Consider the following 27892-nt stretch of genomic DNA (forward strand, 5'->3'; position numbering starts at 1 on the left):
TCCTTTGCCTTTTGTCAGTGAGGTGGGCTCTGCGGTCTTCTTCAAAGGAGGCTGCTGCCCGCCAAACTGTGAGGCGCCAAGATGCACGGTTTGAGGCGTTATCAGCCCACTGGTGGTGGTCAATGTGGCAGGCACCAAGAGATTTCTTTAGGCAGTCCTTGTACCTTTTCTTTGGTGCACCTCTGTCACGGTGGCCAGTGGAGAGCTCGCCATATAATACGATCTTGGGAAGGCGATGGTCCTCCATTCTGGAGACGTGACCCATCCAGCGCAGCTGGATCTTCAGCAGCGTGGACTCGATGCTGTCGACCTCTGCCATCTCGAGTACCTCGACGTTAGGGGTGTGAGCGCTCCAATGGATGTTGAGGATGGAGCGGAGACAACGCTGGTGGAAGCGTTCTAGGAGCCGTAGGTGATGCCGGTAGAGGACCCATGATTCGGAGCCGAACAGGAGTGTGGGTATGACAACGGCTCTGTATACGCTTATCTTTGTGAGGTTTTTCAGTTGGTTGTTTTTCCAGACTCTTTTGTGTAGTCTTCCAAAGGCGCTATTTGCCTTGGCGAGTCTGTTGTCTATCTCATTGTCGATCCTTGCATCTGATGAAATGGTGCAGCCGAGATAGGTAAACTGGTTGACCGTTTTGAGTTTTGTGTGCCCGATGGAGATGTGGGGGGGCTGGTAGTCATGGTGGGGAGCTGGCTGATGGAGGACCTCAGTTTTCTTCAGGCTGACTTCCAGGCCAAACATTTTGGCAGTTTCCGCAAAGCAGGACGTCAAGCGCTGAAGAGCTGGCTCTGAATGGGCAACTAAAGCGGCATCATCTGCAAAGAGTAGTTCACGGACAAGTTTCTCTTGTGTCTTGGTGTGAGCTTGCAGGCGCCTCAGATTGAAGAGACTGCCATCCGTGCGGTACCGGATGTAAACAGCGTCTTCATTGTTGGGGTCTTTCATGGCTTGGTTCAGCATCATGCTGAAGAAGATTGAAAAGAGGGTTGGTGCGAGAACACAGCCTTGCTTCACGCCATTGTTAATGGAGAAGGGTTCAGAGAGCTCATTGCTGTATCTGACCCGACCTTGTTGGTTTTCGTGCAGTTGGATAATCATGTTGAGGAACTTTGGGGGTCATCCGATGCGCTCTAGTATTTGCCAAAGCCCTTTCCTGCTCACGGTGTCGAAGGCTTTGGTGAGGTCAACAAAGGTGATGTAGAGTCCTTTGTTTTGTTCTCTGCACTTTTCTTGGAGCTGTCTGAGGGCAAAGACCATGTCAGTGGTTCCTCTGTTTGCGCGAAAGCCGCACTGTGATTCTGGGAGAATATTCTCAGCGACACTAGGTATTATTCTATTTAGTAGAATCCTAGCGAAGATTTTGCCTGCAATGGAGAGCAACGTGATTCCCCTGTAGTTTGAGCAGTCTGATTTCTCGCCTTTGTTTTTGTACAGGGTGATGATGGTGGCATCACGAAGATCCTGAGGCAGTTTACCTTGGTCCCAACAAAGCTTGAAAAACTCATGCAGTTTGGCATGCAGAGTTTTGCCGCCAGCCTTCCAGACTTCTGGGGGGATTCCATCCATACCTGCTGCTTTGCCACTTTTCAGTTGTTCGATTGCCTTATATGTCTCATCCAGGGTGGGAACCTCATCCAGCTCTAGCCTTAGGGGCTGTTGAGGGAGCTGGAGCAGGGCGGAATCTTGGACTGAGCGGTTGGTACTGAAAAGAGATTGGAAGTGTTCTGACCATCGGTTGAGGATGGAGATCTTGTCGCTGAGGAGGACTTTGCCGTCTGAGCTGCGCAGCGGGCTTTGGACTTGGGGTGAGGGGCCGTACACAGCCTTTAGAGCCTCGTAGAAACCCCTGAAGTCGCCAATGTCCGCGCTGAGCTGTGTTCGTTTGGCGAGGCTAGTCCACCACTCATTTTGGATCTCCCGGAGTTTGCGCTGAAGATGGCTGCATGCGCGACGGAAGGCTTGTTTCTTCTCTGGACAGGACGGCTTTATAAGGTGAGCCTGGTGGGCAGCTCGCTTCTTTGCCAGCAGCTCCTGGATTTCCTGGCTGTTTTCGTCAAACCAGTCCTTGTTTTTCCTGGAGGAGAAGCCCAGTACCTCTTCAGTGGATTGCAGTATGGTAGCCTTCAACTGATCCCAGAGGGTTTCAGGGGACGGGTCCGTGAGGCGGGTTGCAACGTCGAGCTTTGCTTTGAGGTTTGCCTGGAAGTTTCCTCTCGCTTCGTCTGACTGCAGTTTTCCAACATTGAACCTCTTTCTGGGGGCTTTATTGTTCCTGGGCTTTGGCTTGAAGTGAAGGTTGAGCTTGCAGCGAACCAGCCGGTGGTCAGTGTGGCATTCCGCGCTAGGCATGACCCTGGTGTGGAGCACATCTTGTTTGTCACTTTCCCGCACCAGGATGTAGTCCAGGAGGTGCCAGTGTTTGGATCGGGGATGCATCCAGGTGGTCTTAAGGCTGTCCCTCTGCTGAAAAAGGGTGTTTGTAATGACAAGCCGCTGTTCTGCGCAGAGCTCCAACAGGAGGCGCCCATTGTCGTTGCACTTGCCGACGCCATGCTTGCCCAGGATTCCTGGCCAGGTTTCTGAGTCTTTGCCGACACGAGCGTTGAAGTCGCCCAGGATGACAACCTTGTCGGCTGTAGGGGTACGTTGGATGAGGTTGCGCAGGTCGGTGTAGAACTTGTTCTTTTCTGCTGGTTCCGCCTGGAGGGTTGGAGCATAGACACTGATGAGGGTGATGTGACGCTTGTTTTGAAGTGGGAGTCGCATGGACATGATTCGGTCCGAGAGGCCTGTCGGAAGGTTTTCGAGTTTGGAGGCAATGAAGCTCTTGACCATGAAGCCTACACCAGATAGGCGTCGTTCATCCGAAGGCTTGCCAGACCAGTAGAGTGTGTAGCCCGCGCCGCGTTCTTGGAGGCTGCCTACATCTGCCAGGCGGACTTCACTGAGAGCGGCTATGTCGATGTCAAGTCTGAGGAGTTCACGTGCAATGAGGGCAGACCGACGTTCAGGTCGGTGGCTGTCAGTCTTGTCTAGCATGGTTCTGATGTTCCAGCATGCTAGCTTGAGTTTGTGAGCATCTTTTGAGGGGGAGGACGTGGAGGGGGAGGACGTGGAGGGGGAGGACGTGGAGGGGGAGGACGTGGAGGGGGAGGACGTGGAGGGGGAGGACGTGGAGGGGGAGGACGTGGAGGGGGAGGACGTGGAGGGGGAGGACGTGGAGGGGGAGGACGTGGAGGGGGAGGACGTGGAGGGGGAGGACGTGGAGGGGGAGGACGTGGAGGGGGAGGACGTGGAGGGGGAGGACGTGGAGGGGGAGGACGTGGAGGGGGAGGACGTGGAGGGGGAGGACGTGGAGGGGGAGGACGTGGAGGGGGAGGACGTGGAGGGGGAGGACGTGGAGGGGGAGGACGTGGAGGGGGAGGACGTGGAGGGGGAGGACGTGGAGGGGGAGGACGTGGAGGGGGAGGACGTGGAGGGGGAGGACGTGGAGGGGGAGGACGTGGAGGGGGAGGACGTGGAGGGGGAGGACGTGGAGGGGGAGGACGTGGAGGGGGAGGACGTGGAGGGGGAGGACGTGGAGGGGGAGGACGTGGAGGGGGAGGACGTGGAGGGGGAGGACGTGGAGGGGGAGGACGTGGAGGGGGAGGACGTGGAGGGGGAGGACGTGGAGGGGGAGGACGTGGAGGGGGAGGACGTGGAGGGGGAGGACGTGGAGGGGGAGGACGTGGAGGGGGAGGACGTGGAGGGGGAGGACGTGGAGGGGGAGGACGTGGAGGGGGAGGACGTGGAGGGGGAGGACGTGGACCTGTCCTCGGGCCTGCGCAAAGGAGCTTTTAGGTGGAGTGCAGTGCGCGCAGTACTGGCCCCACCCTTTACACCCATGGTTCGTGTGCCGTGGCCAAGCAAGCTGGGACGTGGCAGCGAGGTCCTTGGGTCGTAGGTTTTATATCGGAGTGGCCTTCTCCTATGCAGGTTTCTTACCCGGGCTGGAGGGGCCTGCCTCCCCTCCTAGGTCGGTCCATACTGCCCGGACCGGGGCCGAGGCCGCCGCAGTTCACCCTGTGCCTGGACTGGGGCCACCGCCTCCCACTCCCTGCCCGGACCGGGGCCTCCGCCTGCCTCACTCGACCGAGGCCGGGGCCGCCGTCTCCCCCTTGCTCCTGCCCGTATCGGGGCCGCCGCCGTCTACCCTTCGCCCGGACCGGGGCCGGGGCCGCTGCTGCTCTCCCTGTGCCTGGACTGGGGCCGCCGCCTCCCACTCCCTGTCCGGACCGGGGCCTCCGCCTGCCTCACTCGACCGAGGCCGGGGCCGCCGCCTCCCCCTTGCTCCTGCCCGTATCGGGGCCGCCGCCGTCTACCCTTCGCCCGGACCGGGGCCGGGGCCGCTGCTGCTCTCCCTGTGCCCGGACTGGGGCCGCCGTCTCCCCCTTGCTCCTGCCCGTATCGGGGCCGCCGCCGTTTACCCTTCGCCCGGACCGGGGCCGGGGCCGCTGCTGCTCTCCCTGTGCCCGGACTGGGGCCGCCGTCTCCCCCTTGCTCCTGCCCGGATCGGGGCCGCCGCCGTTTACCCTTCGCCCGGACCGGGGCCGGGGCCGCTGCTGCTCTCCCTGTGCCCGGACTGGGGCCGCCGTCTCCCCCTTGCTCCTGCCCGTATCGGGGCCGCCGCCGTTTCTTTACTACCCAAAGAAAACTACGGGATTGCCTTAACGAACTTCTGGCTGTTAGGTTGCTTCCCCATCTCAATCCATCTTGATCTTTACTACCCAAAGAAAACTTCGTGACTTGCTGACATTTTTGTGTGAACTACAATCATAGCGTCTGGAGACTTTCTTGTTTGAACGATATTTGCCAATTGAGTTTCTGGGTTAATCTGCTCTCTCATCAGATTGAGTGGGAAAATTCAGTGATAACAATAAATGTTGCAGCCTTACGGATAAACAGATACCTTCTGCAAAAGAAATCGGCATTCTAAGGTTACAGCCATTATGAGTAACATTCTCAATATTTTCCCAGCCAGCAACCATCTCTAATTAAATGCATTGTAAATGCCGCCATGGAAGATCATCACGGGCGTGTGTCAGGGACAGGTTTAAGTGACAGCTGGGCGAAGGCAAACAGTCGTAAACACAACTTTAAACAGCTGCTCCATTTCAACCGTTGTGACAAATTATTGAGTAAAGGCAGCGAAACAAATGCCTTTTCACTCCCGACGCAAAACAGCACATCGTAACCCTTAAATATAAAAGGCGATTGCCATTTACCCACTCTTCTTCGAACAAGTGAAGGGGGGAAAACAACTCGTGAACCGCAACTCCAGGAGGATAACCAACACTTAAGTAAGACACGAAATATTCATTTCTCGCATACTTGCGACAAAAAGTGCACACACCGTCCGCACGAGGTTCGGGCAGAGGAGAATCACCAAGTCGTAGATGGTCTCGATTTTTCATTCTGACAACAGCAACCCACAGCCGTTGCTGCGTGCGGAAACTTTTACAACCTCTCACAAACGAATTGAGCCAAATTCGCACGGAGACACATACAGAAGAGGCAATCGGCTACTTTAATGCCCGTCAAATACAATGTTACCAGTTGTATCCAAGCCTGAACAGGGATGCGAGTCTGGTGACGGCACATGGCTCAGCCCCCGGTCATGGACACAATCCTAAATCAATGCAATGGCCAAAAAGGGGAAGTGGGAAGGAGTAAGGAAAACGATTTGATCTTATCTGAACCAGGACTTCCAAAAATCCTCGCGAAAGTTGTGGGTGGAAATCGTACAGCGGCCTGCGACCGAAACTAAACTCGAGCACAAGTCCACACTCATTCCCCGACCCCCGTGAAGCCAGCCCGGACTCGTCAAAGCGGGCCCAGGCTGAGGCGTCCGCACCCCCATCTCCGCCCTCGCCACACCGACTAGGCCAAAGCCCCCGGCCTGGATTAGGCCCGAGGGCCAAAGCACTGACCTGGATGAACTGAATGGTGAGAGCGCTCTTGCCCACGCCGCCGCCGCCCACCACCACCAGCTTGTACTTTTCCTGCACCACTCCGTCCTTGGCGGCTGCCATGGTAACCAGGCCTGGGCCTCCGCCCGAGCCTCGGCTCTGCCGCACCGACCTCCTTGCTGCCGGCGACCCACCCAGGCACGGGGGAGGGAAGCACAGACAGAGAGAGGGAGACGGGCAGCAGGGCGGAGAGGGGTGGGGAAACTTCACCCGCACTTCAGAGCAGAAAACTTTATCCTTGTGGAACAAATGGGCGTCCCCGGGCGACGTGACTCAGGTGGCGGGCACAACACCGGCGCCTCGCAGCCGCCGAAGGAGCAAATGAAAGCATCGACTGCGGGCAAATGGTGGCCGCTGTGGGGCCGGCGCTCGCTCACGGCAGATGATAATGCACGCAAATGAGCTGCTGAATATTCACGCTCTCCCAATCACGGCGTTCACTCCAGCAGTTCGGAATTCAGCTCGCTTTCTTCATTCGACCATTATTTAAAATAAAACTTTAAACCCCCACCCCCCACCCCATTGCATTTGGCTTGAATGAAGGCAAAAGACGAATGTTACTCCTCGTGGAGCAGGGCAACCGATTCGAATCAGCAATCCGGACTGTAATAGATTTCACGCTGCATCGCCCGACGCTGCTTCCAATTTCACCAAGGTCAAGAAACATTCGGCAAAGCAGCAAATCTTTATTTCAATCGTGTTCTTCTAAAAGAGCTGCAGTTCATGCATCCCTCTCATCTGCTCTCTTTTCAGTCCACGCATATCCCCCCCCCCCCCAAAATAAACCCGCTGGACGTTCAAACCATCATGTCCCCCCCCCACCTTTTTTTTTGGAAGTTTTACACCGGCAACTAGTTGTGCATAAACGTTTTAACTTTGCATTTCAACATAATATGAATCAGCCAGCAAACCCATCTCCCCCAATGTAAGCTTTGGTGTTCCCATCTCGCCCGTCATCGTCGTCTCACGTCCCTTTCAGAAATCCCCTCGTCATGCCATTACTTTGGGATTAGGTGCTACCTGGAAATCAACTCGTCGACTGTCGCTCTCTACCACTGCCATTGTTGTTGGACTGTTTGAAGCCCTTTATAAATTCAACCCGATATTCATTCCAGTACCAAGGAATACTCAAAAAGTTACAGCGCAGAAGTGCAGTCTACCTTCTGCTTCTTGAAATGAGCAGCGCTTGCTATTTCCCCAATGCACTCCAAATTTAGTTTTGCAACAACCCCGTTTGACATTAATTATTTCTGCATTACCGCATTTTTAAGACGGTGGTTTCCAAATCATAATATCTCGCAGTAAAAATATTACCTCCCTTTTGGTAATTACGATTCGTCGGTGTCTTCCAGCTACCATTCTTCCAGGAAGAGATTTCTCACATCTTTTAAGTTTGACAACCCTCCCCCCCCCATCCCCTCCCCTCCCTCCTCCACCACCTAATTAGCGCGAGTTATTTTCGTTCATTTCGACATGTACGAATTAAATTTTCTTGAGAAAATATTCGTCCTGATGATTCGCTTTATGCACTGACTGCTAAAGGGATCATTTTCCGACAGAAGGAAACTGATATGTTTTAAGCAAACAAAGAATTGCTGAAGGAACTCGGCAGGTCAGAGAGCATCCACGGGTCAAGTTTCGGGTGTAAACCTTGAATGAAGTACGGGCGGCGCGGTTTCAGATGGCTTCGAATCCCGCGCCGTCTGTAAGGAGTTTGTATATTCTCCCCGTGTCTGTGTGGGTTTTACTCGGGATCTCCTGTTTCCTCCGGGGTCTATAATTGGGCTACGCTGTATGTCAATTTTTTTTAAAAAAAGGTGAAATTACATGTATAAATGGGGAGAGGTCCAAAGGCGATGGAGAAACCACTACAAAGGGGGTGGAAAAAAGTTAGAGAGAGGAAAAAAAAGTACAAGAGTTGGTAAAGAGATGGGAGCAGCGAAATCAGATGGTGGGGGGGGTAGGGTTTGCTTAAAACTAGAAAAATCAATGCTGACCGAGAGAAATGTGATGTGTTTACGTTTACCCGCGCCCCGACCATGGATGTTTACAGATCTGCAGCCTGTGTGTTTCTGGCTGTCTTCCGATGCCAATTTTAAAGGAGGGAAGCCCTGATAAAACTCCAGTGATATGTTGTTTAATTCACCCAAGGAAGGAGTACTTCCGTTGAAAAAAAATCACTGGACTCTAAACGGAAAGTGGGAAGATGTGCACGTGGAACAGAAACAATACATCGCGTCAACCTAGTTAGTGAGGGGGGGGGGGGGCTCCTGTTGCTTAAATGGCTTTTTGGGGGGAAAAAATCATTAACTTTATATGGGCACATTAAAGTTGACCGGTAGTCAACTGACCACAATGCGTATAGGTCGTAAACACACAAAATTGCTGGAGGAACTCAGCACTCCGGCACTTTTGGGTTTTCATTACAATCACAGCGTCTGCAGACTTTCTTATTTCACTCCTTTGAGCTTGTCCCAAATTATCTTGCAAATCTGTTTCCGTTTTAAAGAAAATTCGAGTATTTTGTGAGTTCACCCGCAGTAACTCCCTAGTTCATAAATTTTACCCGAAAGTAATTCAACGGTTGGGGGGGGGGGGGGGCTTGTTTTCCACGTGGATTCACACTTATAATTGAGGCAACACGCTAATTAAGATTTTATCATGCACGAGTGAACGTTATCTGTATTTTTACGGAGTTACGACCCTTTCATTCTATCGGATCCAACTTAAACGGCAACGTCCTCCTTAATATTAATATATGTACTGCAATAGCCACTCAGCAGAAAGGAATGATGATGGTATCCTATTTAATATTAATGTAACATGTACACGTCTCGGCAGAGAGGAATGAAGTTATTCAACTTTTCCATTCATCCAAAGTACCATGATTATGAAAACTTGAGAATAGCTTAAAATGGATTTGTATTGCCATATTGAAACCATTGGCATGAGGTTTCGCGAATCGAACAGAATTATTCACTGTCAGTTTGGAGCATAAACCTTGTAGATTTTAATTTGAAGTGCATTTTAAATATTGACCAATCCACTCTCTACCTCGCGATAAAGGCCCCGACTCGAAACCATTTCAACTAATCGCTAAGTCCCCAACTTGTCATTATTTCCTCCTGTTCTAAAACCATACAGAAAAACTGGAGGAACTCAGCCGATCTCGCAGCGTCCACTGGACAAGATATAGGCAAAAAGCAGGCAGGCATCTTAATCAAAGTCGCGAGAAAGTTGGGGGGGGGGGGGGGGGGAGTCCAGACAAGCAGCCAAAATGTGCTAAATTGTGAAAAAGGGGAGAGAGGGAAAACTAGAGGAAGGAGACGGCGGGGGGGGGGGGGGGGGAGTTTCTTAGACTCGTTTCTCCTGTTGTCCAAATGCTGTCCTCTCTTAATTACAAGCTACTCATTATTACAGGAAATAAAATAACTAAACTCCAAAGATACAGATTGAAATGAATCTTTGAATGTTAAAATGGGCAGGGTGAGCAATGCAGATCACCTTTCATCAGCAGATTAGACCTGGGAATCTCGGCAAGTTCATTCTCCCCGGCAGCAACAGATTTGTTGGGGACATCGATCCATCGAGATTTGCAACCCTGGATTTGGGTGCATGAGTGGCTAAATCCTGAACCGGCATGACCAAGTGGCAACAGTTCGCTGTGGAATAGCTGCCATTTCCCTTGAAGAAAAATGGGCCATTGGATGCGCCCTGAAATTGCAACGACCAGTTTGTTAATTCTGTTTCTTAGAATTCAATTTTAACGCGGAATGAACATTGTCATTTCACGTGTAATGTTACCTATGTTTCATAGTTTGGGTGGCGTAGACTCCATTTCTTTTTAAATTGCCTGATGTTTTTGCGCAATATATTCAGCTCTGTTCCCTGACTTCTTAGCTTATTAGCGCCCCCATCAAACCGATTGTGATACCGCGTCTCTAACTGCAAGTCAGGTTGGTTCAATGACTTGTCGAAGAGTTCTGGTCCAAAACGATGACAATTCCTTTTCTACGACTGATGCTCCTCCAGCAGTTTGTTTGTTGTTCCAAATTCCTGCATCTGCAGTCTCCTGTGTCTCCAGTTACATCCGCTGGTTGATCAAAAGAAGCCTGTCAGTGTCCTGTGGGGAAAAAAAATGAGAGCGAAGTTCCGCGGATGAACGCCCATCCAATGATGTAGCCTTAACAGCAAGGATACACTACACCTGACCAAAAACCATCCGAGATGTTTATATTCTTGAAACTATACGTATTTATTTATTGCACGGTTGGGGCAGCAGTTAGCGCAACATCTTTAAAGCGCCAGCAATATTGGCGTGGGTTCGAATCCCGCGCTGTCTGTAAGGAGTTTGTTCGTTCTCCCTGTGTCTGCGTGGGTTTTCTCTGGGGTCTTGGTTTCCTCCCACCATTCGAAATGTACCGAGGTTGTAGGTTAATTGGGTGCAAATTGGGCTGCATGGACTGGTGGGCCGAAATGCCCTGCTACAGTGCAGTATATCTACATTTAAAAAAATACCGGTAAGATACTCGTCCTGCATCGGTATTGCTTGTCTTTATGTGTCTAGTTGCATGTTTGCGTGTTTTGCACTGAGAACTGCAGAATGTTGGTTGGTCGGGTTCTACTTGTACAATCAGATGACAATAAACTTGACTTGAATCAGATGGTTCAAGGAGGGAAGCAAACAATTCCACCCTTCAAGTCTGCACTATGAAGGTCAATCCAACTTGTCCACTCCACCCTTCTCCATCCGTCCTGCAAATATTTTCCTTTAGAGAGCTGGCAAGCTCCATTTTGACGCCCAGTCTCTGATCCTGCCAGTAACCTCAAGACCTCACCATTGACTGTGTAAAAACTCTTGACTTCATATTTTTTTCCCAACCAGTCATCTTCATTCTTACCCTAGTTTTTTTAAATTTTCCACCAAATACACATTACATCCTTTTGAAATCTTAACATCCTTTCGGAATTGTGGTACCTATAACTAGACACAACTGCAGCTTTTATAAATTTTCATGATTTCCTTTTTCATGTATTGATTAATCTCAAGGTCCCATATATATTTAAACGTCATCTTCATCCACCTGTCATTTTCAATCATCTACACAATACCTTCAGATCACCCTGTTCTCGTCACCTTTTAGCTTTGATACCAGTCAGAAGCGTGGGGGAAAGATGAAGGTCTCCAAGCATTCTGAGAAGCAAATGTAGGGTAGACAGCCAGCATCTTTTTTTGAAGACAGGAGCAATGTCTTCACAATTGAATTTATTAACGTTTCTTATATACTCCTTCGATCCAGACTCTTCAGCAAATGCAAGGCACCAGCCAATTCTTCCTTTTCATTTTGATATTCATCAGATAATTAAATTGATTTTATTTCCTAACCAAAGTAATTCAAGTCAAACTCCACTCCATCACTCCTTTGTATTGTTTGTATTGCTTAAGGTTAAAAAAAATATATAAAACTGCAAGAAGCAGATCAGTCCTGAAAAAATTAAAAAATGAATGCATCTTTTTAACAGTATGCTATTTGCTGCTTTTACTGACAAGATTATGAACTGCTTTTATCCAAATGGTGATAATACACTCATTGTACAAGTGAATAAAGAGTTCCAGCAGCACAAAGGAAGGGCAAAAGAAATCCAAGTCAGGACTATGTAGCACTTGGAGGAAACATTTGCATTGCGCTCCCCTGCTTCTGGTATCCAAGGCCTCTTTTATGCTGGATAAAATGCAATCTGCAGGCACTGAAAACATTTATTATGCACCTCATTACCAGTCCTATTTGTTTTAACTGTCTTCTGTTATTTATGTTTCAACAGAAAATTTAAAGACTCTTGTTACAAACAATAGCTCTTGATTTGTTCTACATAAATTTTCAAACACTGCACAGAAGGACTTGAAAGTAACTGAAGATCTTGGGGGGGGTGTGTGTGTGTGTGTGGTTATATCATATAAACGCCCTTTCATCTTTATATAGATCTTCAATCATTACACTAGGATCCAATGCTCTTATGTCATTTCCAATTGATTCAAGTCTGACTCCTCTAACTTCAGGAGACAATTATTGATCAGGCAAATCTGATCAATCAGAATTAAGATTATAAACATCGCTATTAAATTTTCCTGATTTGTCAGATATCAGAGTGAGGGAAACAGAATAACATTTTACTGTATCAAAGTTATTGACCACATCAAACAGAGATGAGTGATTAAAATAAATAGAATTATTAAGCTAAATGAAGTTATGCCAATTTACAGGTGCAATATATCCAAAATTCAATATAATTCAACAGTCACACGCAATTGCAGAAAAACAGTAAACATGCAGTAATAATGCAAATTCCATTCAGGGCTGAATTTTCTGTGATATTTGGAAAAATCTATCCTGATGTAAACTTTATTGGCTCTGCACACCATGACTAGAGTCAGAACTAGCTGAAGTCAAACATTCAATTCCCAGGACATCAGTGCAGGAATTTCTCACAGTAATGTTAAATACAAGACCCAACTTGGTTGACCTTGCTTTATTAATGATCCTTCTTCCATCACAAGAACATAAAAGGAGGCCGTGGTTTGGACAGCCATCCATTCCATTTGCAATCCTGAGAAATTTCAGCAGTCTATGCACAAAGACCTTGACAAATCCAGGCAAAGCAGAAACAATACACCCTTCCAACACCTACCTCTCATTTATTCTGAATTGTATCATCATCATACATCTCTTATTAATATCTTGAGGAGAACCTGTGCCAACCACATAAAAACTGAAGATAGAAGAGCAGATCAGAGGCTGGGTGTCCCCTAATAATCCCCAAAACCTTACCATTGTTTATGAAGCAAAGTTACTCCACCAACACTTGGATTCCTCCCAACCAGAACAAAGAACTTTTATTCCCTAAATCTCCATTTCCCCATTCTGCAGTGTGAAACATCCATCCAATGAACCACTTTACCAAGATTTCTTCAACAGCACCTTCCAATCCAACAACCTTACTACCTTCTCAATACAAGAAGTTATCTCACTGAACCTTAAGTCAAATGGATCTGCGGTCAGACACGCTGACAACTTGCCTGATCCCAAGAAATTGTGGTGAATCACTTCCACTTGATTGACAATGGCAACAAGAAACCTGATGGAGTCGAACAGGACTGGTCTCTCTTCCACCTGTTTCCCAGGCTCTCAGGTTAAACCCAAGTTTAACCTGCTGGAAAAATAGCAGGGCCATTGAAATGAACAGTAGAAATTAGTTGCCAACAGAAAAGTAGGTAGTTTTTAAAATTTGCTCAAATATTTTACATTGCTTTTAAATGTCCACCTACCTATTTCAATTCCTTTTAACAAATTCTTTAAACATTATTAGACATTCAAAAATACCCAATTTCCCAATAGCTAGTGGTGAGCTCGGTGGAGGGTAAAGTTGCCAAAGCCTTTAATGAGTGCAGCAAGCAAAAGACTCAACTAGGACCCCACTGGCAGCAGCATCAGCCTAGCCAAGTGGCAGTTGGTCAGCAGCTTGTGCATCATTTCATATTTCTCCACGTTGCTCTGCCATCAATTCGTATGTTCATTTAACCTTTCTAAAATATACCCTTCAGAGCTTAGTTTCACACTGACCTTTGTACCGACAACAAACATGGATTCACAACACTTCCTCCTTTCAGTTAACTCTGAAACATCCCATTAGCTACAACTTGTTGAAATCTGAACTGGGCCAAGGAATGGCAGGCAGATTTTAACTTTAAAGAGTGCAAGTTGTTGCATTTTGGGGAATCAAACCAGTATAGGCCGTGCACAGTAAATAGTAAAGCCCTCGAGATTATTTAAATAAAATGAAGAGAGCCAATTGTACAGATAAATAGCTCCTCAAAAATGGCGACATGGGTAGACAAAGTGGTGAAGATTTAGAAACTAGCCTTCAATTAGTCAGGCATTGAGCACACGAATTGGGTTGTCCTGTAACAATAGAACAAGGCGTTGCTGGGCCAGATTTGGAGCTTGCATGAAGTTGTGGTCACAGAGATATAAAAAGGATGTTATTAAACTGGAAAAATAGCACACAAAAACACAAGGATGTTATTGGGACTGGAGGGCTTGTGTTATAAGGAGAGGCTGGATTCCCCAACCTTCCCCGCCCGCCCACCCCCCACCCCCGCTGGAGCACACAAGAATAAGCTCTGAGGCGTACAAAATTTTAAGAGGGATATAAAATAAATAGGCAGTTTTTTCCCTCAAGGGTAGTGGAGTAAAAACTAAAGGGCTTAGATTTAAGATGAGAGGGGAATGAAAAAGGATCCAAGGATCAACTTCCTCCACACAGATGGTTGCAGGCATATAGAAGCTTCCAGAAGTGGTAGATATATTTAAGTTTAAAAAATGTAGTAGGTAGATAAATAGTTTAGGATGTGGGCCAAATGTGGCAAATTGGACGATCCTAAATAAACAACTTGGTTGGCATGAACTAGTTGGGCTGAAGGACCTGCTTCTGTGTTGTAAAACTCCATGCTTCTCGGATAAAAGGTACATTTATAGATTACTAGTGTGGATAGTTGCAAGACACAAAGCAATAGGAAGTCTCTTTTTTTTCTTTTAGTTAATCTGGAGTGTGAATGTCACCTTAAAAATGTCACAGAGAAACCTTTACTTAAATCACCATTTCAAACCCATATACTCATGGGAAAAAAATCTAATACTGATTTCAAAGAACAAATATAAAAGAATAGTAGACCAGTGAATGGAGAAGCAAGCAGAGTTTATGTTTTGAGAGGATGGATTGGATCTGGAGTGGAGATGAGAAAAAAGTTGAGGAGGTATGGGAAAAGGATTCAGGGTGTCATGGAAATATATTCTAAACATTTTGGGGAACAAAAGACAGGTTTGCAGCCGATTGAAAATGGCCACAAAATGGCATTACATGCAAGTTCATTGAACAGGGACTTGGAAAATGTGACAAAATAATGACTGTACAGATATTTGTACTGGAAAATTAGAATGCAAGGTTCTTTTTATCATTGTGTATGCTGGGATTTGATTAAATAGCTTCTGTAATGAAAATATATCACCATTCATTCTGTGAAATTCCAAAATTTGCCATTAAAATCTATCTGGTTCACTCTTATCCTTCAGGGAAATGATATGCTATTCTTATCTGGTCTGGTCTACATCCAACTTCAAATTCAGATCAATGTATTTGACTCTGTATTTGCCCTCTGAAATGATTAAAATTTAGTGACATAGAAAATTGCTGGCCGAGCCAACAACATCCATATTTAGCAAATGAATAAATAGAGCCATCATATGCATTGATATTTTCAGGGAAAATATAATTAGAATCTCTACAGGTAAACAAGTTACTCTGTGATTACCTGAAAATGCTTTTGGAAATATTTTTTTTTTTGCAGGGGTGGTGGTGAATATCAAGGACCTGCATATATGTTTAAAATAGCAGCAAAACTTTTCTAAACACCCCAGGACAATTAGTCCATTTAAACGACTGATCTTCAGACCCGATGAAATGATCAATGTTTTTTTTTTCAGAAATTGCCATTGAGATTTGAATTCAAGATCCACGCCACTTGCCCAGCATCATGACCACATCCTCAATGGATATTTATAAACTGAATAAACTTTGCTTGCCTTTTTATATATTTCTTTTAAAGATGAAAATAATTGTGCAAGTTGATCAAAATTGTTTTGTGGTCCTCTGCAAAACCTTCAACCATTCCTCACAGATTTTTCAGACCAATTTATCACTTCTCAATTTATGAAAAGTTTGGTTTAATTATCACTATACTAATTTAAATTTCTAATTAGGCTAATAAAATATTAATTTTAGCCAATTATCATATTGCCACATATTTTAAAATTTTAAAAAATTTCATCCAAAAATCTCAGCAGAATTGGAAATGTGACTGAGCCAGGGACATCTGCAAGTATTTTGAGGTAATGAGTATCAAAATATCTAAGATATAGTATATGCAATTTCCATTCACAAAATGGACATTTTCTTAACAGCCAGAAAACAACATCATGCACTTATTTAATAAATATGTGCTTCGAGATTATTTGAAGATGTTCCCCAGTCTGCTCCTCAATCCTGTGCTCATGCCCATGAGAACTGGACAAATATTAAAAAACAAAAGAGAATACCAGAAAATGAGTCAATACAATACACAAGATGTAATCTATCATTTGGAGGTCCAGTTGTGGAAGAGTCAATACAGGTTTGATTCTGGGATTAAGTTCAGAGTGAGGCAAATGGACAACACAAGTTTTAGAAGCCAAATGAAAGATCTGCAATTATTAAAAAAAAAACACTTCGTGCCATTCATATTGCAACATTTTTCTAACTGGAATTTTACATCCGATCCAGAAGCAGATTTTCATAAGCACCACGGGTATGAAGAATTTTCTATCTTTTGATTATCTTGCTGACCATATTCTTCAGAACAAATATTAGTGTTAATACTAAATTTTGCAAATTCCCAATTCCAGATGAACAAACACTTGCAGAATTTATCTTTATTATAATTAATAAACATTAGTGTAAAACAAGAGATGTCTGCAGCAAGGCAAAGACAAAATGAAAGGGTTCTACAGTCTTTTCACTTATATAATAGAAACTTCATTTCATGGAAAGGTCAACAAGTCACAAGCTCTCTTCAGCATACTTAGCATCTATGATCTTGTATTAGATAAACTTGGATATTGGTAAATTAAACAAACATTAATTTAAGCCAAAATCATATTTTAAAAATGGACTATGCTTTCACTTTCTTCTGGGACAGGTTGATCTTGTCACCCAAACTGAGAGCCATTCCCTGCAACATAAAAGAGACCTAATAATCAGAAGTAGTTTTACCAGATGGAGATGTTTCATAGAGTAATTTCAAATTTCTGTATTTACAAGAATATGACATTTCACCATAAAATCATGCACAATGGTTCATTTTACAATTTACCTGACTCTTTGCCCGAATACGTATGTGACCAGCCACAGGAGCATCAGATCCAAGATGAACTGGTCTTTCAATGCTAACGTTTGCAAGTGCATCTTCTCCAAATATGGATCGTGCATAAAGGTTGGCAGCCATAAAACCACAGTAACCAGAAAGTGCCTGAAATTGGAAAAAAGACATTTTTACAAAATTTACTTTTACATTAGTGGACAATTAGCTGTCTCTCAGAAAATTCCAATGCAAGGAAATTCTCCGACTAGACGAACGATTTGAAGTGCAAGTACAATGCCTTATTTATGCCAATTATGTCACTAATTTATTCACTAATTTTTCTACAAGTATAGCTTGACTTCACAAGGATGGGCAACAAATGTTGGCCTTAACAGCAATACCCAGTAACTAAAGGTGAACACATTTTTTTTTTTAACTTCTTTATACAGGATGCTTTTATTTGTCTTATCAATTTGAAGGATGTATATCGTCACTAACGTGAAAGTCTCAAAGAAACAGGATGTTAAATTTCCTGTCATATTTAAGATTGCCACACCTCTAATTCTTCTCATTGGATCTCAGCGATATCTGGCTGCCAATTTTAATTGTTCTGTTAAGTTATACTGCACTGAATAGTTCCTTTTCAAATGCCTTCATTGTATTTGCTCATTTCTAATTTTTAAAGCTGCTGTATACATATGGAGCTGGTCAGACTTGCATTGTTGTTTTCACATGCTGTATATTTTTTTTGTTTTGCACCAATACCAACCTGCTATCCAGTGACCCAACCCTACGCAAAAGGAGGGACAACTTTCACAAGCCATACTTAATTTTAAAATCTCCAAAGTATTCATTTCCCTTTGCTCTATTCCAACCACACATCCTATTCTGCAACAGGTAATCATGGGCTATTTGTCAGTTTTTATAAAGTTGTGAGGAAAAAAAAAATTCAAACCAAGAAATGATCATTCCACAATCGTATGGACTCAACAAAGCCAATTACAGGCAATCATCTCATTAATGTCATAATTAGCACCTTTACACACCGTTTCGGGAAATGATGTATAACTAGCTCTCCAGTGATTCATGTCCAATTTTATATTGCTAAACAGCATCCAGATATTTCCATTTACTGTTTATTTAAATTTATTCAAATTTTGTCATATACCAACCATGCCTTTAATTGACAAAATGGCAACTCATGGAATTCATTCTGCACAACACCAGACTGATGTTCAGTTAAACTTGGGTTTCCTAAATATAGAGTTGAAGAACCTTGAAAGAAACAACTACCTCAAAAACAACCATCAGATCTTGGGGCACCATGGTTAGCACAACACCGTTACAACACCAATGATTGGAACAGAGGTTCGAATCTCACACTATCTGGAAGGAGTTACTTTCTCCCCACGGCTGCGTGGGTTTTCCCCAGGGTCTCTGGTTTCCTTCCACCATTCAAAACATACCGGGGGATGTAGGTTAATTGGCTGTAAATGGGTGGCACGGACTTGTGGGCCAAAAGGGCCTGATATTGTGCTGTATGTCTAACCAATCTTGCTCTTCAACTCTGACTGAAGTCAGCATACAAATCTTTAACAATTCCACTGGGTGGCAGTGCAAAATAAGATTCTAATCAAATATATTCCAGTCTGCAAGTTTGAGTTTATCATCATCTACACAAATACAATGTACAAATGCACCAAATTCTTACTTGCTGCATCCAAACTGATAGGCAAGATAAACTACAAGAATATAAATTAAATATGGCATGAGACAGAAAAAAAAATAATAAAAATAAAAATAAAGGAATAAATGAATATTTAGTTGCAGTTTGTGCAAGAGAAACAGATGATCCAGTAGTTCAAAAGAAGCTTTTGGTGGTTCCAGAGTAATCCATAGGGAGGTTCAAGAACCTGATAGCTGTTAAAAGTTAGTTTAAAAAAAACACTATATTTGAACCTCCAGGTGCTAGACTTCCGGCTTCTACATGAACACAACAGCAAAAAGAGACTGTGTCCAGGGTGATGAGGATCCTTTATGAGACAGCATCTAACAATGGTTTTCAACAAATGGGAGGTCAGTGTCTCTGATGGACTTGGCTACGTTTGATTCATTCTGCAGCCTTCTACGTGCCTGGGCCCTCAAGTGACCAAACCAGGATGTGATATTTTCCACGTTACACCTGTGGAAATTCAATGGAGCATTCGACAGCATTCCTGTTGGAGCTACCATAAGAGCATTCCTGCCCTCGACATGGACACAGGAGAGAAGAGAGACAGCGCTGCTCCAAAGGGGTCAACCGCCCCGTCCTTATGTTGGTGGCTCCATATAGACATTCAAAGGCCAAAAGTGTTTGTAAACTAAATTCTGCAATTGTGGGTCTGTGCCCAAGATGTCGATGCCTGTGCTTGGCAGCAGCCACGAGGGGTCGCGGACTCCAAGTGAGCAGCGGACTGGCTCAGGCATCAGAACACCCCACTGTCGAGAAGGAGAAGAAGAAATGAATCTACAGGATGGTGACCATGACCAGGGCACACAGGCTTTAGCTTGCTGGAGACTGGCTTAAAAGAATCCAGATATCAGAACCAGGATTCAAAAGTGTGCTGAGGGCAAGAAGTGTGCTCAAAGGGTATTGGGCATTGAAGCCTTCCTGATCAAGTTTGGATCTGGAGCTCTGGTTGCCGATGGAGTGAACAGAAGACTGCAACTGCAGAGGCTGAGGGAGTGCAGGAGGCGAATCTACGGAAGGGACTTCTTTTGCTTCTCTTTCTCTCGCAAGGTGCGCTGAGTGATACTGATGGTGACTCCTTGTCTGCCATATGGCAGGCAGAGCAATTTCATGCAATATTACATATTCTGCAATCTTCTGCACATGACAATGAAGGAATCTAGAATCTTATTGGAAAATACACAAACGCCTTCTTCATGGTTGCCTTGATATGCTGGCTCCAGGAGAGATCCTCTAATATCGGACACCCAAAAACTTAAAAGGTACTACCCCTCTCCACTGTAGCCTCTCAACCGCCACTTCCAAAAGTCCACAATAAGCTACTTTGCTGATGTTGAGATCAAGGTAGTTTGGCTGACACCACAAAACCAAATTCTCAATCTCCATCTTATGTTCAGACTCATTTCCCATTATATAGCCAACAACGGTGATGTCATGAGAGAATTTATAGACTGCATTTTTATAATCAATATTCTGTGAATTCAACTTCACAAGTGGATTTTCAAATACCACTCTCTTTCTCACAATTGGCCCTTTCATTCAAACACCCCCACCCCCCCAAATGCAAAAGCCAGTATGAAGTGCTTTTTGCATTCAGACATTGTACATAATTATGTCATGAGTAAATGAAACCAGTGAGCAATGACTGATTTTGTAGGCCAATTCTGGTGGTCCCAAAAGGAATCAATGAAAATTACTCATTTAACTGACATAATCCCCCACACATACACTCAAATTTAGAAGTTCATGGGGTTCTGATTCAGATTGAGTGCAAGCAGGCCAAGATTCCCCAGTATATACATTACAGGGGTCAGATGAAAGATCATTATACCAGCAGCCAGTTCCTTCCCAAAGCAGAGAATCTCTAGAAACCCAAAAAGCTTTTGACACTGAAACACTGCATAAAGCAGTTGGTCACATGCCACAACTCTCAAGATGGTACCAACTAACATGACATATAATGGGGTGGTCTTCTGCACCTGGATCATCATATTGCAGCTGGCTTCTGAATTGTAGCTGTTCGGATCATGAAAATTCACAAACTAGTCAAAAATATGAGGCAAGGTTTATTCCCCAACAGAAATGTGAACAAACACCTCAGAGTGGAAGACTGCCAGCCTCCTCATCTGCGAGGCATTTTCTGTGATGGGCAGGATTGTTTTGATTCACAGTATCCATGGCCAGCTGGTTAAAGTAATTATTCTGCCTTTACTCCACTTCCACTAAAGCATCATGCTTTCACCTATTACACCCCCTTGACTTCTCATCTATCTCAATGAACATCTTCCTTGATTCTCATGCTTTTAACTGATTTCTCCACTTCTTATTCATGAGCCTGCCAAAGCAGAGGCCAGTGTTGGCATCAGCTGTTAAAATACAGCAATGCGTCCATTTTGTCATTGCTGAAAAAAATAAGAGGGGAAAACATCCTACAGGAACACACAACCTCAGACTCCATGGAAAAAAGGTTTGCATTATAGAAAATAGCAATATGGTTGGTTTTCTAGGAACACAAATTTGCTAATGCAGGGATTCCTTGTACAAATGAGGGGTGACTCTGGGTAACAGCAAACCCAATCTGAAAAGCCTGCCCTTTATTGTCTCCGCTCCATCCTCAACATTCATTGGAGCGCTTTCATCCCTAATGTCGAAGTACTCGAGATGGCAGAGGTCGACAGCATCGAGTCCACGCTGCTGAAGATCCAGCTGCGCTGGGTGGGTCACGTCTCCAGAATGGAGGACCATCGCCTTCCCAAGATCGTGTTATATGGTGAGCTCTCCACTGGCCACCGTGACAGAGGTGCACCAAAGAAAAGGTACAAGGACTGCCTAAAGAAATCTCTTGGTGCCTGCCACATTGACCACCGCCAGTGGGCTGATATCGCCTCAAACCGTGCATCTTGGCGCCTCATAGTTTGGCAGGCAGCAACCTCCTTTGAAGAAGACCGCAGAGCTCACCTCACTGACAAAAGGCAAAGGAGGAAAAACCCAACACCCAACCCCAACCAACCAATTTTCCCCTGCAACCGCTGCAACCGTGTCTGCCTGTCCCGCATCGGACTTGTCAGCCACCAACGAGCCTGCAGCTGACGTGAACATTTACCCCCTCCATAAATCTTCGTCCGCGAAGCCAAGCCAAAGAAGAAAAAAGACAGACATATAGGCAATTTTGGCCATCAAGTCTGTGCTGCCCAATTTACATCCAATTAACCCACACTCCTGGTACGTTTTGAATGATGGGAGGAAACTGCAGCCCCCAGAGAAAACCCATGCAGGCACAGGGAGAACATACGAACTCCTTCAGACAGCACGGGATTCGAACCCCAGTCCAGTCCCGATCGCTGGCGCTGTAAAGGTGTTGTGCTAACCGCTACGCGAACCATGCCACTCATATGAAATGAGATGGAATGATATGGCCAGTGGAAGGTTCTTGATGCTATCATCCAAATATCACCAGAATTACTGATCTTCCAACAAAACATGAAATGAAACCCTACTTAATAAATGTAAATAATATTCAGACTCAAAAGAATTGAACTCTGAAACATCAGCAGAATTCAGTCTCATTATAATAGTATGAAACATCTTGATCATAGTTGTTCAGTGTTTCACCCTTTAAGTGCTTTTACTTAATGCATCTTACCATTCAGCTTCCAACACTTGTGTCTCAGATGACGAAATGAAGTACTCATGAACCAGGATATTGAGAAAATGAGGAAGTCCAATCATAAATTAAAGCAGCTCTGCTCATTCAGTCCAATATTAATTAGCTTTGTTGATTTCAGTCAAGCATTGGTTGGTTCGGCTGACCATTTAAGATTTTGCCTCACTCTCTTGACTTGAAAGACTCCAATGTACATCATACATTTTTAATTTTTCTTTCCTTCTGAACAATTGGATGAAATAACCATTCACCCTCACTCTTCGCCTTGTTCACAATCAGTTCTGTATTCATGCGCTCACTGCTCATTTACCCTCGAGCTGCATTTTTGCAAGTGTTAACACTTTAAAAAGTGTCTCTTGAAACTCTAAATTCATAATTTATGAAGCATAAACAAAAGTATTAAAATGTGAATCAGAATTTAACAGAATTGTAGCTCACAAATTAATTGAAATGTACTGGGAAAATGCTATTCGACAATCTAACAGTTGAACAGCACATTTCAAAAATGTCAGTGCACAGAAAAGTCTAACATTCGAAAGGTACACACCTTCTCTGGAGTCAAACACTTCATGTTGGTAGATTTAAGAATGTGCAGCAAATACTCGTTTAGATCTGTAATATTTGTATTAACTGTAACCTTGAAAAAAAAACAAATTAGGGGCAATCACATCAATTATCCATGAAAAGTTTAACTTTAACCAATCCAAGTCAAGTATTATTTCATATGGTTTCCCTACCTTGTTTTCCCATTCAAACTCTGCCCACATCTGACGAAACTCTGCATCAGTGCACAGTGCAGGCTGAATATAGTCCATGATGTCAATGTGTATGTCACTCAACACCACACAGTTACGGTCACTTGCTGCCCCAGATACATCATAAACTGGAAGCATAGACAAAGACAAAATTATTCAAGTTGCTCAATTCCTGGAAAGGGAAAAAAAATCCTTTCCAATTGATGTCATGGTAAGAAAACAGATGATCAAGTCTGCATTTACCATCAAACACCCATTTCACATTCATCCCATTTTATTCTTCGCACATTTCCAGCAACTCTGACCAGATTCTAACACCTGCAAATTATGGACAATTCACACAAGTTATAGACTTGTTTGCACATGAAATGAAACCCACAAGGTCACAAATAAAACAAGCAACTCCATGCAGACAGCAATGGGACAGCAAACTGGATAGAGAGTCATGCTACTAGCTGACTCTCATTTCTTAGGTTTTGAAACCAAAATCTTTGTTCAAAGTTTTATTTTCCTCTGGACATTCTGAAACACAATGGTCCAGATTTTCTAGGATAAAGATGGCAAAGTTGCTGGCATCCACTATCATTACTTCATATGACTAAGCATAATTTCAGGATTCCCACATTCAGAATCCCCTTTCATGTCAGAAGGGAGAAGGAATAAATATCCTCCACTTACCAAAAAGAGGAAAAATGAAATAAAAGTCTTCATCAGGTGCAGGAAGAGATTGTTCCTGATTTGGACAGAAGGCCATGGTTGCATGAACTTCAGACTTCACTTGAGAAGTTGATTTTCACTTGGGAGAGGATTTTTTTTTTTTGAAAATGATTTTTAAATCACACTTCTGAACATCTCAAACATTGAAGTGTTTTTGTCAATACAATAGTTGAAATTAAGTATAAAGGGGTCGTCGGTTGATAGCCATTAGTTTTATTTTACTCACTTTGTGAGCAATATCATGATTAGACAGAGCACAGAGCTCTTCCTAAAGCATGGAATTTTTTTTTCAACTTGCTGGGCCTTGCCTTTTTGCGGTTGGTGTAAGTTCCTGTTGAGAGGATTACCTGTGGTTCTCTAAGTTGATATCAACAGTGAACCGACAGTGTTCACCACAAAATGTAAAAAGTTGTTTCTGAGATCAAGTTTTGAATCACCTAATATTTGTCCAAGGATAAAAAGAACTGTAAAAAGGAACTCAAGAAATGATCTGTAACAAAACAGGAAGCAACAAATCCAATATTTTTCCTGAGAATTACACACAAATTGTTTATGAATGAATAAACAAAATTCCTTCTCACCTATATTACCAAAAATGATGCCATTTTCTGTTGAAGCTACTTTTACATTTGCTTTGATGTTAGCAAAGTCATGAGGAGCAAGAGTTAGGGGTGAAGGCTTCTCTACAAGTTTAAGATCGCCTGGTGAGAGAGAGAAAAAATAAATAAAAAATAATCAGGATTCTAAAGAATACTGAATTGGTTTTCTTTCCTAAACTGTTGTTCATAGAGCAGTGTCCAGAAGAATTAGATTACATATATTCCACAAGCCAAAATAATGTCTTGCTTAACTGGTAAAACCTACCCAGTGTTGCTAGTTCCAGAGTGCAGTTCTGAAGTGTGTCACTTGTTTGATTGACCACAAGTACATCAAGTACAATATCATATTGGTTAACATGTACATATGCTTCCGCATACACTGGATCTGAGAAACCAGTCAACTGCGTAACCTAAAAATAAAAATAAAATTTATAAACCAGCGCTCGTTAAGGATTGGTGACTATTAGTGAACTTTCTAAAAAAAAATGCTCAAATTGTATTCTGTGCCAGGTCAAAATAAAAAAAAACAAACAAATGAATTCAACTTTAAGTCTGTTCATGGCAAGTTCAAATATGGGTCCTATCTTGACAATAAGATTTCACAATTTATTTTTTCTATGGAAAAAAAATTGATGAAAATCAAAAGAGAGAGAGGAGTCACGTGATGGAGTAGTGGCCGGTCGGGAAAACCAGCCCTCTCCAGAAAAATAGGAAAAAAGTTAGGAAAAGACAAAGCACAATAAAAATAAAATATAAGAAATAGAAGAAAATGTTACAGAGAAGATAAAAAAAATGGCACCCAAGGAGAAAGTAAAAACAATTGGAAAAAAAAGTAGAAAAGTCACCGGAGAAGAAAGAAGAAGGCCTTACTTGCACGAAGGAACAGGGAGCTGTGGTGGTGAGAAGCGCCCGATTCCCAAGGTTAGTGCCTGCCCTGCGGAGTCGTTACCTCCCAGCTGGTGGTCTTCAAAAATGGCTCTCGGAGCCAACAAAAGTGCGCAACTGCGCATGCACAAGGAGTCGGGCATGAGCAGTGCACAATCAAAGGGAAAAGAGGACACCGACGGGAGGGGGGTCTCAGCAGAGGAGCGGACAACCACAACGCGAGCAGCTGAGGGACGCCCGACACCAGGGCACTCAGCTGGAGGAAGAGGAAGGCGGCAGAGGTGGGAGCAAGGAAACAGACGAGGGAGAAAGACAGAGGGGTGACCGACAAGAGGATCAATGACAGGAGGCCCGACAGACGAGCAGCCAAGGAGGGGAGAATCAGCAGCAAGAGGCCCAGCAAGAAGAGGCCCGACAAAGAGATAGAAGCAGCTCATCAGTAAAAACAGAAAAGACACAGACACAAAGAAGAGAAGAAGAAGACACAAACACAGGTACAGACACAGAAGAAGAGGAAGAAGACAACCAAGATCTTCACAGAGAAATAGAAGGTAAAACTAATGGACAGAATATAGATAAAGCTTTTTTTGAAGAACAAATGAGATCATTAAAGAATGGTTATCATTAGAATTTAGTGCAATTAAAAGGAAAATGAAAAGAGCAGAAGATAAAATGCAAAGTTTAGAGCTGGTCATGACAAATAGGGAAAAGAGTGGAGAATGTGGAAGAGTGGGAAATGGCTGTAGAAATGAAAGTAAATGACAAGAGAAATATTGGAAGAAAGTGACAAAAAAAATTAAAGAGACACAAGAGTTGTTATCTCAGAAAATTGATATGTTGGAAAATTATAGTAGGCCAAACAACATAAAAATGGTGGGCCTGAAGGAGGGTGAAAAAGGCACAGACATGAAGGAATTTATAAAAAGATGGATCCTGAAGGTCCTGGGAATGACAGAAATGCAGGAAGAAATGGAAGTAGAAAGGACACACAGAGCACTAGCTCCGAAACCGCAGACACATCAAAACCATGATCCATCTTAGTAAAATTTTTGAGATAGATGACAAGAGAAAATATACTGGAGCGGGCAAGGAATAAAGTTAGAGAAGATAATAAGCCATTGAAATACAAGGGTCAAAAAATATTTTTTGAACTCTTAAAGAGGAAGTTTAATACAGTGAAAATGATTTTATGGAAAAAAGGTTACAAATTCATGTTAAGACATCCAGCCGTACTTAAAATATTTATACCCGGGGAGCAAAACAGACTGTTCTTGGATCCAGGACGTTTGCAGCACAAAACAAGAGATGAGGAGATGTAACAAGAATGAAGAACGGTGTTAAAGTATATATAAAGATGTAAAAACAATGTATATGTAAAGAACTAAAGAGGGAAAAGAGAAGGGAAGGAAGGAAGGGGGAAAAAAGAGAGCTTTGTTATATGTGTAAAAAAAGTGTTTTCAGTTGACACTTGCGAGCAAGATCGAAATCCAAATGGAAAGGGGAGTTGTGGTTGCCCGGCAAGGGATACGGGACAACTTAGAGGGGGGGGGGGGGGGGGAAGCATTTGGGGTTAACGTATTATTGGGTGTGGGAACTGTTGGGGTATTTTATGTTTTAAATGTATTGTTGTACATTGAGTTTAATAAAGGAAAACTAAGTGATAAAAATGGGAAAAAGGGGGATGGAGGTGGCGAAGAGGTGGAAAAGAGGAGTAAGTAAGATATAAGATGCCCACGTTGAACTATATGACTATAAACATTAATGGAATACATAACCAAATTAAAAGGAAGAGGCTACTTATTGAAGGAAAAAATGGATATAGCATTTGTGCAGGAAACACATCGAACTGAAGCAGAACATAACAAATTAAAGAGAGACTGGGTAGGACACGTAGCAGCAGCATCCTATAATTCAAAAGCGAGAGGTGGAGTCATATTAGTTAACAAAAATGTTCCATTCAAAATAGAGGAGGAAATAATAGATCCAGCAGGGAGGTATGTAATGATAAAAGTGTCAGATATACTCAAACTCTTGGAATTGGCTCAATATATATGCGCCTAATGAGGAAGATCAAAAGTTTATGCAGGATATTTTTTGAAGATTGCAGACACACAAGGAAATAGGAGGGGATTTTAACCTTAATTTGGATCCAATGTTGGATAAAAGTGGACAAAAGACAAGCAAAAAGAATAAAGTAGCCAAATATATGGTTAAATCAATGCATGGATGAAACTTATGGATATATGGAGGAGGCAACACCCAAGAGAGAAGGAATATTCATATTATTCGAGTAGGCACAAAACATACTCAAGAATTGATATGTTTTTGTTGTCAGCCCATATTCAAGGGAGAGTTAGGAAAACTCTCTAGTTAGGAAAACTAGACTATTATCAGATCATTCACCCCTATTATTAGCAATAGAACTGGAGGACATCCCACCAAGAACATATAGATGGAGGTTAAACTCCATGCTACTTAAAAGGCAGGAATTTAGGGAGTTAATTGAACACCAAATTAAAACATATTTTGAAATAAACAGAATGAGTGAAAGAGAAATTTATATTATGGGACACAATG

At 43.7% G+C, this 27892-nt stretch overlaps 2 protein-coding genes across 3 annotated transcripts in view; both read right to left on the reverse strand.

The window, feature by feature from the left end:
• Positions 1-6420, reverse strand: part of rras2 (RAS related 2) — a 51977-nt gene extending 45557 nt beyond the window's left edge. The window contains exon 1 of the mRNA XM_069897585.1: positions 5977-6420. Within this exon, the coding sequence (XP_069753686.1) occupies positions 5977-6078 (102 nt within the window). The 5' untranslated portion in view covers positions 6079-6420. The remainder of the gene's footprint in view (positions 1-5976) is intronic.
• A 10103-nt stretch (positions 6421-16523) lies between these two features.
• Positions 16524-27892, reverse strand: part of copb1 (COPI coat complex subunit beta 1) — a 45274-nt gene continuing 33905 nt past the window's right edge. For both annotated transcript variants that reach the window (XM_069897609.1, XM_069897600.1), the window contains exons 17-22: positions 24696-24840; positions 24413-24532; positions 23097-23242; positions 22907-22996; positions 16979-17134; positions 16524-16837 (exon numbers count right to left, since the gene is read on the reverse strand). In XM_069897609.1, coding sequence (XP_069753710.1) covers positions 16778-16837; positions 16979-17134; positions 22907-22996; positions 23097-23242; positions 24413-24532; positions 24696-24840 — 717 coding nt within the window. In that variant the 3' untranslated portion in view covers positions 16524-16777. The remainder of the gene's footprint in view (positions 16838-16978; positions 17135-22906; positions 22997-23096; positions 23243-24412; positions 24533-24695; positions 24841-27892) is intronic.

The sequence above is a fragment of the Narcine bancroftii genome, chromosome 1, assembly GCF_036971445.1.
Source record: "Narcine bancroftii isolate sNarBan1 chromosome 1, sNarBan1.hap1, whole genome shotgun sequence".
NCBI lineage: Eukaryota > Metazoa > Chordata > Chondrichthyes > Torpediniformes > Narcinidae > Narcine > Narcine bancroftii.